The sequence below is a fragment of the Leucoraja erinacea genome, chromosome 1 (assembly GCF_028641065.1).
Source record: "Leucoraja erinacea ecotype New England chromosome 1, Leri_hhj_1, whole genome shotgun sequence".
Lineage (NCBI taxonomy): Eukaryota > Metazoa > Chordata > Chondrichthyes > Rajiformes > Rajidae > Leucoraja > Leucoraja erinaceus.
The window spans coordinates 50,019,008-50,038,112 of NC_073377.1; the positions used below are offsets into that span (position 1 = coordinate 50,019,008).

At 45.5% G+C, this 19,105-nt stretch overlaps 1 protein-coding gene across 1 annotated transcript in view; it reads right to left on the reverse strand.

Moving 5' to 3' along the window:
- Positions 1 to 19,105, reverse strand: part of ankrd55 (ankyrin repeat domain 55) — a 70,114-nt gene that overhangs the window by 30,474 nt on the left and 20,535 nt on the right. Inside the window, exon 4 of the mRNA XM_055634538.1 lies at positions 15,597 to 15,706. Within this exon, the coding sequence (XP_055490513.1) occupies positions 15,597 to 15,706 (110 nt within the window). The remainder of the gene's footprint in view (positions 1 to 15,596; positions 15,707 to 19,105) is intronic.

Genomic DNA, 19,105 nt, shown 5'->3' on the forward strand with positions numbered 1-19,105 from the left:
GAACCTGGTTGCAATTGGCATGTAAGAAAGCCAATGTTACAGTGGTCATGGGGGAATTCAATATGCAAGTAGACTGGGAAAATCAGGTTGGTACTGGATCCCAAGAGAAAGAATTTGTAGAAATCATTCAATTTGTCTGCATTCTCCTTCTTCTTGCACATAGGCAGCAGTTGAAGAATGCATTAGAATTGGTCTTCATCAAACTAGGAATCTTTATTTTGTTATTTTGCATCATTGTGATAGAAATGGGGGAAGCTTCTGGACTTTTTTGTCACTGCACATCAACATGGTCCTAGGCATATATGTCTGTCTATCAATAATGGGGTATCTGTGTATTCAAGAAAGTCAGCCCTGACAACTGTTCCGTGTCAACTCCTGTATATCAGTGAGACCAAGCGCAGGCTCGGTGATTGTTTCGCTGAACACCTCCACTCAGTCTGCCTAAACCTACCTGATCTCCCGATAGGCTCAGCACCTTAACTCCTCCTCCCATTCCCAATCTTTCTGTCCTGGGCCTCCTCCAATGTCTCATATTTCGCTTGGGTAGTTTACACACTAGTGGTATGAACATTGACTTATCTAACTTCAAGTAGCCAAAAAAATACTTTCAACCCAAAACGTCACCCATTCCTTCTCCAGAGATGCTGCCTGTCCCGCTGTGTTACTCCAGCATTTTTAGGGTGCCTGGGCTCAATGTTAGACCATCGGAGTGTTCCCTAACTGGAAACCTTGGATGATAATAATAATAATAATAATAATAATAAGAAGAATAATATCTTTTATTGTAATTGCACATATGTGCAACGAGATTTGGTATGCAGCTTCCATCCAATGTCATAACTTAAACAACTAATTTTGGATTTAGATACCCCTAGAAACATGATTTATAAAAAGAACAGTAAAACAGTCAAACAGTCAAACCAGTCTAAAGTGCAAATGTGTCTGTGCCGGGTCGATGTGCTACGTGACCATCCGAGGGAGACAGTTCATGGGGGTGGGGGGCACTCAGCAGGGCCGGTTCATTGCAGCTATAGCTCTGGGGATGAAGCTGTTCCTGAGAGTGCAGGCGTAGAAGGCCTTGTAACATCTGAACCAGAATCCAGAATGTCCAGAATCTACTGAGGACCAGATAGACACAAAATGCCGGAGTAACAGCGGGACAGGCGACATCTCTGGATAGAACCAGACTACCGAGGACCAGATCTGCAGTATTCAAGTCAGGCGATACAGGGACATATAAGTCCAGGTGGGATCCCCAAAAGGCCATCAAGAACATGGAGACACGTTTGGTCTAAAGTGTAGGATCAGATGATGCTTGGCAACTGTGGTAGGGATTTCACATCATCACTTCTATTAACGAGAAACCAAGTAGTTCAAGTGACAGTGACAGTGACACATTTACCTATTTCATTCTATGGTTGCTTCAAAAAAGAGAATGAGGATGTACCTTCAAGAATCCTCAACAACACTGTGATAGACAATAGACAATATGCAATAGACAATAGTTGCAGGAGTAGGCCATTCGGCCCTTCGAGCCAGCACCGCCATTCAATGTGATCATGGCTGATCATCCCCAATCAGTACCCCGTTCCTGCCTTTGCCCCATATCCCCTGACTCCGCTATTTTTAAGAGCCCTATCAAGCTCTCTCTTGAAAGCATCCAGAGAACCTGCCTCCACTGCCCTCTGAGGCAGAGAATTCTAGAGACTCACCACTCTCTGTGAGAAAAAGTGTTTCCTCGTCACCGTTCTAAATGGCTTACTCCTTATTCTTAAACTGTGGCCCATGGTTCTGGACTCCGTCAACATCGGGAACATGTTTCCTGCCTCTTGCATGTCCAAGCCCTTAACAATCTTATATGTTTCAATGAGATTTCCTTTCATCCTTCTAAACTCCAGAGTTTACAAGCCTAGGTGCTCCATTCTCACAGCCTATGACAGTCCAGCCATCCCAGGAATTAACCTTGTAAACCGATGCTGCACTCCCTCAATAGCAAGAATGTCCTTCCTCAAATTAGGGGACCAAAACTGCACACAATACTCCAGGTGTGGTCTCACTAGGGCTTTGTACAACTGCAGAAGGACCTCTTTGGTCCTATATTCAACTCCTCTTGTTACGAAGGCCAACATGCCATTAGCTTTCTTCACTGCCTGCTGTACCTGCATGCTTACTTTCATTGACTTATGAACAAGGACCCCCAGATCCCACTGTACTTTCCCCTTTTCCCAACTTGACACCATTTAGATCAGGGATCGGCAACTTTGTTCTGCATATGGGCCGGGACGCATGTCTGTGAGCGGATGGCGGGCCACATTTATCACGTGTACACATGGATCCCACCCCGGATGACAGGCATCAAATCACGTGTTCACAGAAGGTAGATAAAAATGCTGGAGAAACTCAGCGGGTGAGGCAGCCTCATGCAATCCTTGCATGTCTCACCCGCTGAGTTTCTCCAGCATTTTTGTCTACCATTGATTTTTCCAGCATCTGCAGTTCTTTCTTAAACATGTTCACAGAAGGTGTGCGGCCGTGCCGGCGGCTTCGCGCTGGATGCGGTGCAGCCAGAGCTTGGCGCTCGTTTTTTCAACCGCGCTCGGTGGGCCGGATGATTACGGGAAAAAAAGTCCGCCTATGGGCTGGATGATTTCGGGGGCCTTAGGTTGCCGACCCCTGATTTAGATAACAATCTGCCTTCCTGTTTTTGCTACCAAAGTGGATAACCTCACATTTATCCACATTAAACTGCATTGCCATGCATCTGCCCACTCACCCAACCTGTCCAAGTCACCCTGCATCCTCATAGCATCCTCCTCACAGTTCACACTGTGTCATCTGCAAATTTGCTAATGTTACGTAATCCCTCCTTCTAAATCATTAATATATATTGTAAATAGCTGCGGTCCCAGCTCTGACCCTTGCGGTACCCCTCTAGTCACTGCCTGCCATTCTGAAAGGGACCCGTTAATCCCTACTCTTTGTTTCCTGTCTGCCAACCAATTTTCTCTCCATGTCAGCACTCTACCCCCAATACCATGTGCTCTCATTTTGCCCACTATTCTCCTATGTGGGACCTTATCAAATGCTTTCTGAAAATCCAGGTACACTACATCCACTGGCTCTTCCTTGTCCATTTTCCTAGTTACATCCTCAAAAAATTCCACAAGATTAGTCAAGCATGATTTCCCCTTCGTAAATCCATGCTGACTCGGACTGATCCTGTTACTGCTATCCTGTTACTGATCTCAGTCTCTGAGATTGAAGCTCTTTCATGAGTCGACCCCTCAGATCCCTGATGGTGTACCTGGCTACATTCTTAAAACCTTTGCAGACCAAATGGCTGGAGTTTTCATAACATCCACTCACTATGGTTCAAGATCCCCACCTGCTTTAAAAGGATAGTGCCCAAGATCTCAATAACTATGATCTAGTTGTACTCATTCATGTCCATGGTGATGAATGGCTTCGAGAGGTTGGTTATGACGTATATCAACTTTTGCATATATCAGATCCTAAAGGGCCTGTCCCACGAGCATATGACCTGCATTCGGCAAGCGCGACCAAACCGGGAGCGGGGGCTGCGCGGAGGTCGAGTGAGTGACGTGAAGTTCGTTCGAAGTCCGCGGGAAGTTCACGCGTGACGTACGGCATCAAGACACTGCGTACACCGTCGAGACGCTGCGCATGCCCGTCAAGGCGGTGCGTAGGCTGTTGAGGTGGCTGCGGGCCGGCAGGCTGTTGCCGCGCGGAATTTTTGAACACGGTCAGTTTTTCGGATCCCTATGCGATGTCGGGATCAGCTCCGCACAACTCCATACGGTTCCGGCGATCGAAGTGGGACCGGCCCCGCGAGGCCGTACGGTTCAAGCGACCACGTTAGGTCGCGCTTGCTGCATGCATGCTCGTGAGACAGGCCCTTAAGGATCTGGATGCAGTTCAATCCTAGTGTTTATCTCTCTTCCCACCACCTTCCTATGTGAGATAATGGCCTTTTGAACCCTGGCTTGAAAAGACTTCCCCGGAGGTATTAACCTCTTCCACATACTTATTCAGAGCAGCATCTTTGAAGATAAAATTCTGCTTTAGTCTCCAAATCAGATTCTGTTCAACTTTTAATTAACAATAAAGTAGTTGAATTGCAGCAGAAAGAGATGAGCAGACATGATTTACCTATTAATAGTGGAGGCTGAGGTGCTTTTCAGGATATGGGCTGTGGTCAATGATTCCAGCATTCTTGCTGTGAACGTTTATGACCAGGCAGTGTGGTGTTGTGGGGCAATTTGGCAGATGACCTTTGCCTTGCTGATATTGAGGTCAAGGCCCATTTTCTTCTATACTTCACTAAACAAGATGTTAAAGGCTTTGAGTTAGCCTCTAAGCACAGGTTTGCTATAACTCAACTGAGGCTCGGTAATCTGGGTTTTTGAAGATTCAAGGCAGTGCTCGATAACCTCTTGAGAAAAATGCAATGTCTCCAGCTACTCCTAGAAAAATCTGAGGGGATTTCATGCAAAGATGGGAAACGTTTATACAAATAAGATATGTAGGAGTTGTATTTGATGGCCAACATGGACTTGGTGGCTGAAGGCCTTTTTTGTTCTGCTGAAGGACTCTTGGATATTTGTGTCGTAGCTTTTGACAACTGGTTAGTAATATGGAAGCATAAGTACAAAAATTAGTTATGTTTCAGGCTGAGGCTGCCTGATACGGTTGGCTGCTAAAACGTTGCTCCCATTATGAACGCAAGCTGTTCTTCAGGGGATTTCATGCAAACATTAACCCAAGTTCCTGGAGCTGTCAATGGATATCCTTCGATTTCCGAGAAAATGTTGTGCAAGATAAATATTTGGATTGAGGAACATTTTAATTGTGTGTTGACTGTAGAGATCCTACCATATAATGTCCAATAGTAGCCCCTTCAAAATAGAAGACTAAAATAAGTAATTAATGAAGCAATTATTTTTCGGAAATTGTTGTCGACAGTTCATTGAAATGCTCAATTGTGTAATTTGCATCCAAAATTGAACTGGCTGGCAGGATCCATTTGCTTATTTGTACATTTAACTAAATGGAAAAATAATTTATGAAAAATAATTTATGAAATTCAGTTTGTAAAATCCAAAGTAAATCTAAAGCAAATGTGCTTTGAAGATCACAGTAAACCCTTGCAATTACAGACCTCAAAATAACAGAGTTTGGTTATCGTGGATGCGGTTGGCAGCCGGTGCACAGCACATTGGTATGGTGACGGTGGGAAGTGAGCAGTAACATACTCATGAAGAGCTTTGCATTGGTAACAGGTTTGCAGCGGCCGCCAAAACATGAGGTCCTACACCTGCGTCGCCCTGGCAACAGATGCCTCTGTCACCTGGTTTTGTCACCAGACTCCCGTTGCACCGCCTCCCACTTCCACCAGGTTACTCCATGAGCTGGTGCCACGTGCCATGTCTACGGTTGTGGGAGCCGAGAGAGCGAGCAGCATGAAGATGGCATGAGTGTGAAGCCCATCCCGATGCACTGCATGTGGGACTAGGGGCTCTGTGGCTTCCCGACCTGTGAATACCTGTTGGTTTAATCAACCCCCACCCTGTCTGCTCCCACTACGATGCCACATTTCTTTCCACCCGGCCTTGGGTTAAAAAATAATATTTACCCTTCATACCCGGATCTAGCGGTCAATGGCAATAACGGGCACCATGACCCCCCCCCCCCCCCCCCCCCCCCCCCCCCCCCCCCCCCCTCCCCCCGTGGTTCATTATTGTGAGTGTTCACTGTATATGGTTTGTTTTGACATTGCTGAGTTCCTGGAAATGGCATTAGCAATACACATGATCTGGCAGTGCTGCTGCTGCTGGAGGCTGTGCCAAGTGCTAATCTCTATTTGTTGCAAGCCTTTGGATACATTCCTGGTATAAATCCGATAGGAACCCAATCAAATCTGGTAATCAGAATGTGCTGCATCAGATCACTGGCTTACATAAAATATATTGTTGTGTCTTGTAAGGAAAAGAAAGAATAAGACTGGACTGAATAGGATGAGCGACATGGGAGTGTGTGGAGCCAGGTATGGATTTCCCAGCAGCCAAATCGTATAGTTCCAGAAAATTGATCGCAAGGGAGGCAACATGCTTATTCCATGCTGAAGCTTATTATCGGAATTTAGTTTTCAGACAAAGGTAAAACTACTCCTAATTGGCGAAGAGCCCAATATTATAATCTACCAGTCCCTGCTACATCTGGTTAGACTGCTTAAAATAATCTTGTAGCTCTTAAAAAGGAAGGGAATTTTGTCTGGAATGGGAACTGGCGATCATGTAAGAAGTGAATTTAATCTGGGTAAGAGTGTGGAATGTCACTGCAGGAGAGAGGACAGACTTCAAACTTGAGTAATTACTGCAGGACTTGTTAAAAGAGGTGGGAAAAAAACCCAATGATAACCATTATTCCTCATGTTTAGACAGAAGCTCTGAATGTGATGGGAACAGGTAGCCTGGAGATCGAGACAACGATTCAACCCCATGGATCTGGATGCAGAGCTGCAAGAAGTTTAATGGTCTCATGCATGGTCAAGGTTATGCAAAGGTCATATACTATCACCTGCACTATTAGCCGCAGACACTGCACAATTCACGACATCCCCATCACTCACCAACCAACCTATCAAGTAGTATTCAGACAGAATATTCATGTGATTCCTTTCACCCCACACACTAAGCCTCAAATTCCTGGGCGCGCACATCTCTGAAGATCTTTCCTGCAATTATCAAGAAAGCACATCAGCGCCTCTACTTCCTGAGAAGATTACAGAGAGTCGGTTTGTCAAGGAGGGCTCTCTCTAACTTCTACAGGTGCACAGTAGAGAGCATGCTGACCGGTTGCATCGTGGCTTGGTTCGGCAACTTGAGCACCCTGGAGAGGAAAAGATTACAAAAAGTAGTAAACACTGCCCAGTCCATCATCGGCTCTGACCTTTCTTCCATCGAGGGAATTTATCGCAGTCGCTGCCTCAGAAAGGCTGGCAGCATCATCAAAGACCCACACCATCCTGGTCACACACTCATCTCCCTGCTACCTTCAGGTAGAAGGTACAGGAGCCTGAAGACTGTAACAACCAGGTTCAGGAATAGCTGCTTCCCCACAGACATCAGGCTATTAAACCTGGCTCGGACAAAACTATGATCATTAATAACCCATTATCTGTTATTTGCACAATCAGTTTATTTATTCAGGTGTGTATAAATTTATATAATGGTGTATGGACACACTGATCTGTTTTGTAGTAAATGCCTACTATGCTCTATTGTACATTGTCCTATCTGGGACACATGACAATAAACTCACTTGAACTTGAACATGAACTTAGTGCAAGTGTCACATTCACTTCTCACACCCTGTATGCACTGTCAACTAAAGTATTTAGCCTGAGCAGATGCATCATCTAAATAGTACATTGTTCACTGAAACACTTGCCTTTCTCATGCAAGACAAGATGGTACACAAATGGAGATAGCAGCCGCTAAGTAATGGAGTACTGGCTTAGCTGCGTGATCTTATCCCAGAGAACAAATGGTGCTCACCATCATTATTGAGGCTTTTGCAAGGCTATAGTAGGGCTAAAATTATTTAATATTATGGTATTCACAGTTTAGTGGGACAAAGGTGAGCTCATACTCATACTCATCTAAACACACATTTTTCTCTCCTGTCTGCACCTTAAGATCCACAAGGCAGTGAAGAAAGCTAATGGCATGTTGGCCTTCATAACAAGGGGAGTTGAGAATAAGAGCTAAGAGGTCCTTCTGCAGTTGTACAGGGCCCTGGTGAGGCCACATCTGGAGTATTGTGCGCAGTTTTGGTCTCCAAATTTGAGGAAGAACATTCTTGCTATTGAGGGAGTGCAGCAGAGGTTCACAAGGTTAATTCCTGAGATGGCTGGACTGTTATATGTTGAAAGAATGGAGCAACCGGACTTGTATACACTGGAATTTAGGATGAGAGGGTATCTTATGGAAACATGTAAGATTACTAAGGGATTGGACATGTTAGAGGCAGAAAACATGTTCCCGATGTTGGGGGAGTGCAGAAGCAGGGGCCACAGTTTAAGAATAAGGGGTAGGCCATTTAGAACAGAGATGAGGAAAATCTTTTTCACCCAGAGAATCTGTGGAATTCTCTGCCTCGGAAGGCAGTGGAAGCTGATTCACAATAGACAATAGACAATAGGTGCAGGTACTGCGCAGTAGGCTATCGGCCCTTCGAGCCAGCACCGCCATTCAATGTGATCATGGCTGATCATCCCCAATCAGTACCCCGTCCCTGCCTTCTCCCCAAATCCCCTGACTCCGCTATCTTTAAGAGCCCTATTTAGCTCTCTCTTGAAAGTATCCAGAGAACCGGCCTCCACCACCGTCTGAGGTAGAGAATTCCAAAGACTCACAAGTCTCTGTGAGAAAAAGTGTTTCCTCGTCTCTGTTCTAAATTACTTACTCCTTATTCTTAAACTGTGGCCCCTGGTTCTGGACTCCCCCAACATCGGGAACATGTTTCCGGCCTCTAGCGTGTCCAAACCCTTAACAATGTTATATGTTTCAATAAGATCCCCTCTCATCCATCTAAACTCTAGAGAGTACAAGCCCAGCCGCTCCATTCTGTCAACATATGACAGTCCCGCCATCCCTGGAATTAACCTTTTAAACCTACGCTGCACTCCAGGTGTGGTCTGACTAGGGCTCTGTCCAACTGGTAACTCAAATTTAATTGTACCTTAATTGGTACATGTGAAAGAAACCTTGAAACTGCTAAATCAAAGTGCAGTTGTGGAAATCCACATGTATCCAGGTCGGGCTGTCCATTTGTAGATACATGGAGAAATCCTTGTTTTAATTACACTGTCCATTTTCTGATTTCGATTTCCTAATCATTGATGATGTATTGATGCTGCCTGTACAAGTTTCAAGAATTTCATTCTCTTTGATGCTGACTTTCACCCTGTTCTTACTTCCATATGGTCCATCTTTAATATGTTTCCCTATCTTTTTTTGACATCTGGCTCACTATCCTAAAGAACAGGTTAGCAGCTAGTATCTACGAAAAGTCCCCACAGAATCCCATTGCTATCTTGACTATGTTTATTCTCACTGCCTCCTCTGCCTCCCACTGCGTCCTCCAAGTTGACTGTTCCTGAACCCCTCAGTCGGTGGATCACCAGCTTCCTGACAGTTTCCAGGCTGGGAAAGCACATCTCAGACCCGCAGACCCTCAGGCAAGGCTGCGTACTCTCCCCTCTCATCTACTCTCCCTAGACCAATGACTGCACCTCCACTAACTCCTCTGTCAAGCTTCTCAAGTTTGCAGACAACACAACCCTGATATGACTGATACAAGATAGGGAGGAAGAGTGGCGGCGCTGCCTGTTAGCTGCGGCTCGCCTGCAGTCCGTCTGTCTTTTCTTTTTTTGTTGTTTTCTTATGTCCTGTTTTAGTTACATTTTAGTTTATTAGGTTGTGTATGTGGGGGGGGGGGAGGGAGGTGAAACATGGTTTTGGTCTCTTCCTTCGGGGGAATGCAACTTTTTCTTGTTGTATCCCCCTTCCCTGTCTCCGTCTGCGCTGAGGCCTAATGGTGGAGCTGGCGGCCTCCAACTGCGACTGACCTTGAGGCTCCAGGGGCAGAGTCAGCCAGGACTTACCAGCGCGAGGCTGGCAGATTTTGGGCTGTGGCGGCATTCCGGTGGTGGTGACCTGAATTCAGGGCTCGGCCGCGGGCCCAGTGTACAACATCGGCGGGAGCTCGCAGGTCACAGGTTGGTGACCTGTTTTTCCGGTGCTCCCGCAACAACAGCTTCGTCTGCTGGACTGGAGGGCGGCAGCTTTGACCACCCCGGGCCGCGGAGCTTGAACCGGCCCATTCGTGGAGCACAGTTGTGCCATGGGACGGACTTATTTACCATCACAACATCGGAGGCCTGGATCGCCTCAGTGCAGAGGGAGAACAAGGACTTTAAGACTTTTGCCTTCCATCACAGTGAGGAGGTGTCTGGTGAACTCACTGTGGTAGATGTTAATTTGTGTTTATTGTGTGTTTTTGTTATTTTATTATATGTATGACTGCAGGCACGAAATTCCGTTCAGACCGAAAGGTCTGAATGACAATAAAGGATATTCAATTCAATCTGCCTACAGGCAGGAAGTGACCTGGTGCCTTCGTAACAACCTGGAGCTCAATGCTCTTATGATAGTCAAATTGATTGTACACTTTAGGAGAGCTCCCCCTCCCCTTACCCCCCTCACCATCAACAACACCACAGTCGCACCTGTGGGGGCTTTTAAGTTCCTGGGAACCATCATCTCCAAGGACCTTAAATGGGGGGCCACCATCCATTCCCCAGTCAAAAAGGCACAACAGAGAATGTACGTCCTGCGGCAGCTGAGGAAGCACAATCTGCCACAGGCAATGATGGTCCCACTTGGTCAATGGACGATTACAAAAGTTATGAAGGTTTAAAAAATCGTGAGATCAGCAGATTGGTCTTCTCGCCTGTCAGTCACCATGAAGGTAACGTTGGAGAATAAAACCCTAGAGGCGGGGCTGAGTCCGTGAGCAGGTCCAGAAGCCGCCCATCTAGAAGCGCCCGTCCAGAAACCGCCCGTCCTGAAGCCCGCCGAGAATAAAGCTGAAGCCGCGGAGTGTGGGCTGTGTTTCTTGGGCGGGGGCGGGCTGTGTTCATGGGTGGGGCTGTGAGAGCGACAGGCGCTGGGGACGGGAGCTGCTGAGTGAGTCAGGAGCCAGGAGTGCGGTTGGAGCCGGGGTCGGGAACCGGTGAGTCCACATACCCCCCCCCCCACAACACCCCTCTCCCCTACACCCCCCTCAACTACACACACCACCTCCACCTCAACCCCCTCCTGCACACACACACCCCCCCTTACCCCCCTACCCCCCCAACATCCTCCTCCCCACACCCACAGCCCCCTCCCTCATACCCGCACCCACTTCCTCCACACCCTCCCCCCCCCACACTCCCCCCTAACGCCCACACCCCTCTCCCCCCCCACATACACCCCGTCCCCTACCCCCACAACTCCACAAATCCCCTCCCCACACTTACCCCCTCCCCCCCACACAATCCCCTCCCCCACCCACACGCCCTCACCCACACTCTCCCCTCCCCACACACGTCCTCTCCCCCACATCCCATAAGCCGTCCCCGTCCCCCCGCTATAGAATGCTCCTGCCGTTGCGTTGGGGGAACAGGCCAGTGGTGAAATATTGTATTGGGGAATGGGTTGTGTTGGTGGACGAGGCCTCCCGTGTGACAGGGATCCAACTGGTCCCACTTAGTCTAGTATATAACTAAAACACTCCATCTTATTATCTTCCGGTTTGCATTGTTTTCCTATTTGCGCAAAAACGGTACATGATAGCGCTACGATTTTTGTGCTGCAAGTGCAACAAGTTTTGGCCTGATCGATGTATATTTTAAAAGTTATTAAGGTTTAAAAATCTTTAAAACTGTGCATGCGCAGATTGATCTCCTCTTGGGTCAGTCACCGCCACGTAGATGGTCTTCTCTCCTGTCAGTCACCGCCACAGCTGTGACGGCGACGCCCTTTCCTGCACCATCGGCGCACTGATTGGAGGCATCCACTGTCAGTCACCGGCAGGGCCCACCTCACCGGTGTTGCCCAGCACCTCAGTCGGTCAGCAGCGGCCAGAGGGGATGGTCACAGTTGCCGGAGGGCACGACCACCACCACAGTCGCTGGAGGACGCAGCCTGCAGCGAGGAAAATATTCCAATGTAAAAGGGAAAGCTGAAGGAGCGGAGTGAATTAGTGTGGGTCAGCGTACTGGTTCATGATGTCTGATGATTTGGTTCATGATATACATGTGTAAGGGAGCATATTTAAAAGCACCACTGCTTGAGGTGGATAATTTGCGGGGGAATTTGTTAGCGTGGGTCAATGTGGCGGTACCGATGAGGTGGGCAATGGGCATGGATTTCCTGTCGCTTGCCGGGCAGCTTGGGCGGCTGCGTGTGATATTCGTGTGTGATCGGGAGACCGGGGCAGTGCAAGGGACATGATTAGATGTTGCCAGCGGGGCGCAATGGGCTTTCTGCCGGCCAGCTGCGGGTAATTAAACCGGGAGTCCGGGGGAGCGGTTGTTTGCAATGGGATGGATTTGCCGGTATCGACGGGGAATCAGGAGCATTCTGCCGGGTGACTGCGAGCGGTCTACCCGTGCGACCAAGAGACCGAGGGAGTGCAAGTGGATGAATATGCCCGTGTCCGTGGGGCGGCTGGGGCCTTCCTCCGTGCAGTCCGTGTGCCTGCCTTTCTCCGCTGATTAGTGATCCGTGTTGTATCGGGGAGGGGAGGTGCTGCATGCGCGGGCTTGGGCCCAGACCAATTGGGACCCATTGGGTCCCTGTCACACGGGATGCCTGGTCCCCCAAAGCAATATTGCACCAGTCACTCATAGCGCCCAACTGCGCTGACGTGGCAAAAACGTGTTAAATAATAAGATCAATGTGAACGCATCTCACTCTCCCACTTCAGTCCCCTATTCACCTTCTCCATTATCCTCACTCTCCCCACCCTCCACCACCCTCCTCTGCTTCCTCCCATCACCCCTTCCATCTCTTCCCCCTTACCTCCTCCATTACCTAGGCCGGTGGGGTGAGATGGCTCTGCTGGTAAGGAATAAAATTCAATCCTTGGCAAGGAATGATATAGGATCAGAAGGTATAGAATCAATGTCGGTAGTTAGGATAAAAATGACACAATGGGAGTTATATAGAGGCATATGAAGTAGCCATGATGTAGGGTAAGTGGGGGAGGTGAGGAGGGAGAGTGGGTGAAAAGGGGGGATAGAGGGAGAGGAGGGGGTAGGGTGGGGACAGGGGTTATGGAGGGAGGGAGGGAGTGATTGAGGGTAGGGGAAGGGAGAGGAAGGGAGAGGTGAGGGACGGAGTGGGGGAGGGGAGGAGGACAGAGGAAAGACGAGGAGGAGGAGGGATTGCTGAGGGATGAGGGGGAATGGAGGAGGATAGGAGTAGGAAGAGGGATGTTGAGGAAATGAAAATATTAAATGCAAAGTTATTAACTTTAACGTAACTTCTGCCGTTAGTGCGGGCCCACTAGTCGATAATGCACAGTTGGGGACTTTGGCTCAGTGGTGGAATATTGTGTTGGGGGACCAGGCCTTCCGTGTGACAGGGACCCAATGGGTCCCACTTAGTCTAGTTCCTGCTAATATTCCCATGTCTAGGCGGAATTAATTTGTACAGAATCCTTCAAGGCAGAAAACAGTCCTTCAACATTCCCTGTAGACTGTAGACTTTTACCACTATAGAAAATAACACTGTACACTTGCAAAATCTTATCAACATTCAGAAAATTAAATCAAACACCAACTAACCTCTGAGCAGTTGATATAATAAAAAGAGAAAATGCTGGAAACACTCAGCAGGTCAGGCAGCATCTGTGGACAGAAAAAGAAAGTGCTGACAAGGGCCTTCAATCGGAAATACTAAGTCTGTTTCTTTCCACAGATTCTTGTCTGAAGTGTTGAGTGTTTCCAACATTTTCTGTTTTTATTTCAGATTTCCATCATCTGGAATTGTTTAGATTTCTGAACAGCCGATGATCTGTGTAAATAGTGCTCGTTGGTTTGCTCTCTGCTGCTCAACAAATGTTCAGCTGTGCAATGCTGGGCAAATGCTGAAGTTATAGAGACATGCAGCATAGAAACAGATCCCTTGACCTAATGTCCATGCTAACCAAGATGCCCCATCTAAACTAGTTCCATTTGCCTGTGCTTGTCCCATATCTCTCTAAACTTTTCCTATCCAAACATCTGTAAATGTGTCTTTTCTATGTTCATATTGGACTTGCATCAAATAGTTACCCAAGCTGTTAGTTCTATATATATATATATATATATATATATATATATATATATACCACCCTCTGTGTTTAAAATTTGCCTCTTGGGTTCCTATTAATTCTTTCCCCTTCCACCTTAAATCTATACCCTCTAGATCTTCATTACCCTACTTCCAAAAAAATACTTTGTCCATTCCACACTATTTATTCCCCTCATGATTTTATACACCTTTATAAATCACCCCTCAGTCTTGTGCTCACCAAGGAACAAAGTCCTATCCTGCAGAATCTCTGTAGACCAGGCCCTCAGGTTCTAACACCATCCTCGTAGATCTACCCTGCACCCTATTCCGCTTAATGACATCTTTCCTATAGCAGGAATACCATACCTGGGCATGGTGTTGAGGTACAAAGAAGACCATTGGTCCTAAATCAGGATACCATTAGAATTACATCATGATCTGCCTGGAAAACAACAATTGTGCTTGTTATGATGTCCAACTTGATCTTTGACTAAAGTATGTGTCCACAACCAAACAGCATAGCAAGTTCCAAACACGGGTCAAGTTTAACTCCATCGTTAGGCCGCACATGAGTATACCTTGTATCCTCCATTTTGTAGAGCATCAATGAATTATCATTGACAATAATGCCAGTAATTGGCTTCATAAGTAGTGCATGACATCAAAGAACATCAAAGAGGAGGATGACTGAACTTTGGTGCCTTCCCCCACAGTGGGAAACTTTGAATCCGCTGTGTGGGGATGTTTATGTTAAAGACTATCGTGTTCTGTATTCTTTTTTATTCGTATGACTGTATGGTGACCCCAAATTTCACTGTACCAAACGGTGCATGTGACAGTAAATATCTCTTGTCTTGACATCACTATTAGTCTTCTGAAACAAACTGTTTTATGTGATTCCGATATACACCAATCTCATTTCAAGTCTTAATCAATAAATTGAAACACATGTTTCTGAGGAATCTGAGAAAGGACATTATTACCATAGAGGGAGTGCAGAGAAGGTTCACCAGACTGATTCCTGGGATGTCAGGACTGTCTTATGAAGAAAGACTGGATAGACTTGGTTTGTACTCTCTAGAATTTAGGAGATTGAGAGGGGATCTTATAGAAACTTACAAAATTCTTAAGGGGTTGGACAGGCTAGATGCAGGAAGATTGCTCCCGATGTTGGGGAAGTCCAGGACAAGGGGTCACAGCTTAAGGATAAAGGGGGAAATCCTTTAAAACCGAGATGAGAAGAACTTTTTTCACACAGAGAGTGGTGAATCTCTGGAACTCTCTGCTGCAGAGGGTAGTCGAGGCCAGTTCATTGGCTATATTTAAGAGGGAGTTAGATGTGGCCCTTGTGGCTAAGGGGATCAGAGGGTATGGAGAGGGCAGGTACGGGATACTGAGTTGGATGATCAGCCATGATCATATTGAATGGCGGTGCAGGCTCGAAGGGCCGAATGGCCTACTCCTGCACCTAATTTCTATGTTTCTATGTTTCTATGTGAAATTGAGTCTCCTTAGGCTGTCACAGAACAACATTATATGTAGACTCTAAAATAAATATTCATATAATTAGGAAAATATCCCCATCCTATTTCTTTCTATAAATAGGTGAAGATAACATAACAATGGCATTTCATTAGATAGGCATACCTTTTGTTTTATTTTAAATATATAAATAAATAGCTTTACCTGACATTATTTTCAGCAGTGCCTGCATGAAGGGGAAGTCTTCCATTTTTATCTGGGATATTTTGCTTGGCACCATTTCGGAGTAGTGTTACACAACCATCTAGCCAGCCCTGTAAATGAAAATTTTCGATGATTAATTTAAATTTTTTGTCGACTTAATTTTTAAATAATTAGTGAATGTTTAAAAAGGAATGATTGTAAAAGAGACAAACATTTTATTTGTATAAACATAATGTAATTCTGTCTGGATTTTCATTTACTGAGATTGGTAGGAGCCAAAAATGATTCAACACATAAAAACTATAAAATTGAGCAAGTGTGGGCCTCTGGTCACTGAAGCTTGCTTTGCCAGTGATTGATATCATGGCTGAATGTATACAGCAGCTGTACTATGCTGCTGTCTTTCCATGTCCCATTGACTCTATTAGTACTCCAAAATCTGTCAATCTCAGCTTTAAATATGCTCAATGACTGGGAACCCATGATTCCCTGAGCAAGTGAATTGAAAAGATTTGCAATCCACTTAATGAAAAATGTTCAAATGCCAGTCCTAATTTTCAACGTCTTAACCTGATAGTAGGGTTCCTGATTCTAGGACATATCCAATGGGGAAATTAGCATTTATCCTCTCAAGTCCTATAATAATTGCAGTCACAAAAAGCTCAAGTAACTCATTGGGTCAGGCAGCATCTTTGGAGAAAAGGAATAGGTGATCTTTCAGGTCAAGACCCTTCTTCAGACTTCCGATTATCTTTTAATACCTCTAGTTTCCCTTTCCCCTGAACCTCAGTCTGAAGAAGGGTAACGACCTGAAAGATCACCTATTTCGTTTATAGACAATAGACAATAGGTGCAGGAGTAGGCCATTCAGCCCTTCGAGCCAACACCGCCATTCAATGTGATCATGGCTGATCATCCCCAATCAGTACCCCGTTCCTGCCTTCTCCCCATATCCCCTGACTCCGCTATTTTTAAGAGCCCTATCTAGCTCTCTCTAGAAAGCATCCAGAGAATCTGCCTCCACCGCCCTCTGAGGCAGAGAATTCCACAGACTCAACACTCTCTGGGAGAAAAAGTGCTTCCTCATCTCTGTTCTAAATGGCTTACTCCTTATTCTTAAACTGTGGCCCCTGGTTCTGGACTTCCCCAACATCGGGAACATGTTTCCTGCCTCTAGCGTGTCCAAGCCCTTAACAATCTTATATGTTTCAATGAGATACCCTCTCATCCTTCTAAACTCCAGAGTGTACAAGCCCAGCTGCTCCATTCTCTCAGCATTTGACAGTCCCCCCATCCCGGGAATTAACCTTGTGAACCTACGCTGCACTCCCTCAATAGCAAGAATGTCCTTCCTCAAATTAGGGGACCAAAACTGCAAACAATACTCCAGCTGTGGTCTCACTAGGGCTCTGTACAACTGCAGAAGGACCTATTTGCTCCTATATTCGATTCTTTTCTGCCAAACCCAGATTGAGTTACTCCAGCTTTTTGTGTCTTTTGTCGGTGTAAACCAGCATCTGCAGTTCCTTCCGACAACCTTTAAGAATTTCAACCATCGATTTTTCCAGCATATGCAGTTCTTTCTTAAACATTGATTCAAATGAGATCTCTTCTAAGAAGGTCCAGGAAATGTAACTGTTTTCGGACAGCTGGGTCACTGCAGGAAGTTATTTACTTGAACCCTCAAGACGTCAATTATTACTTAAAACTTGGTAAAAACTTTGTAAAACTTGGTAAATACAATTCTCTGCTTGGAGTTAGGGCTGGTGAAAATTTCTTACATGAGCAATGCTGTGAAAATTGTGGATCTGCCCTGGAAATAGAATAAAATCTCATTCACTGGATTTCTCATACTCCACTTATTGTGCTTTGAGCAGGCTGGATCCTGGCAAGATTTTGAAATCAGTTAACATGAGTTGTGAATCTGAAGACCAAGTGCTGTTCCAGGCTTAAGTTATGATAAATTGATGCCATTTAAAATGAGCACTTTAGGAACAATTAGAAAATGACTGTTTTAGAATAATCTAATTTTACACATGTACTGCTTTGAAATGCTGCATTTGAAGGTTTTCTCAACAGATGCTCAACCTATGTCATACGATGCCAATAAGAGCAGTAAGCCTGAGGACTGAGTAAGAGTCAGAATTCAACAAAGGAAGACCAAGAAATTGATTAAAAAAGGAAAGTAGAATACAAAGGTAATCTAGTACAAACATAAAACTAGTAATGACAAGGTTGCACATTTGTTCCTCTTACAGACCACCATAGTTCCTGGAAAGTGGCATCACAGGTAGATAGTGTGGTCAAGAAGGCTTTCGGCACATTGGCCTTGATTAGTCAGGGTGTTGAGCATGGAAGTTGGAATGTTATGTTTCAGCTGTACAAGTTGTTGGTGAGGCCACATTTGGAGTATTATGTTCTGCTTTGATCTTTCTTTTGAAATTTCTTTTTCAACCCAGTCTGGAATGGCTGATTCCTTATTTTGAGACTGTCATCCTCTAATGTAGATCTTCTCCTCTCAATTCAAAGCACCATCCAGCTTTATACCAAGGTTCCCAATCAAAATCACTAAATTGGTTGTAGACAACGGGAAACCAGATGTTACATGTAATAAACATGTGCCAAAAGCCCTATCTACCTGTGACACCACTTTCATGGGACTATTTACTGCAACTTCTGGGTCCCTCTGGTCCATAACACTCCCCGTGTAATTTAAGATGATTCACAAAATATATATCAAATAGGTGAAAATAAAATACTTTGACTTTTCTTCCTTTCTAATCGGGACTGAACCACCATGAACATTTTCTGTCATTATTCACTTGATGCAACATAAGTTGCATCTTATTGGCATGTTCACCATCTGAATTCACTGTAGTGAAGTCAGGCGGTTCACTGTGGAGGTCCTGGCCTGGCTTGACTTCCTAAAATGCAACATCTACACTTATTTGAAGTAAACTTGATTCCTAATTCATTCCATTCCATTCACACAGACGTGCCCCAGAGTCTACCACTCTTCCAACTCTCTTTCCTCTCCTACAATCAGTCTAAAGAAGAATCCCAATCCGAAACATCACATATCTATGTTCTCCAGAGATGCTGCTTCACCCATTGAGTTACTCCAGCTCATTGTGCCCCTTTTAAAAAAAATAAACCAGCACTGCGCTTCTTGTTTCAATATCATTATATTGTATAATGAAACAGATGTTAAATGGGCTATTCCTGTTCGTATCTCTAATATTGTGTTCTGATTGTGTTTTTGGTCAACTATTTTATACCAATGTCTGTATTTTAAGAATAAGGGTTAGGCCATTTAGAAAGGAGATGAGGAAAAACTTTTTCACCCAGAGTTGTGAATCTGTGGAATTCTCTGTCTCAGATGGCAGTGGAGGCCAATTCTCTGGATGCTTTCGAGAGAGTTAGATAGAGCTCTTAAAGGCAGCCGAGTCAAGGAATATGGGGAGAAGGCAGGAACGGGGTACTGATTGTGGATTCTCTCAGCATATGAC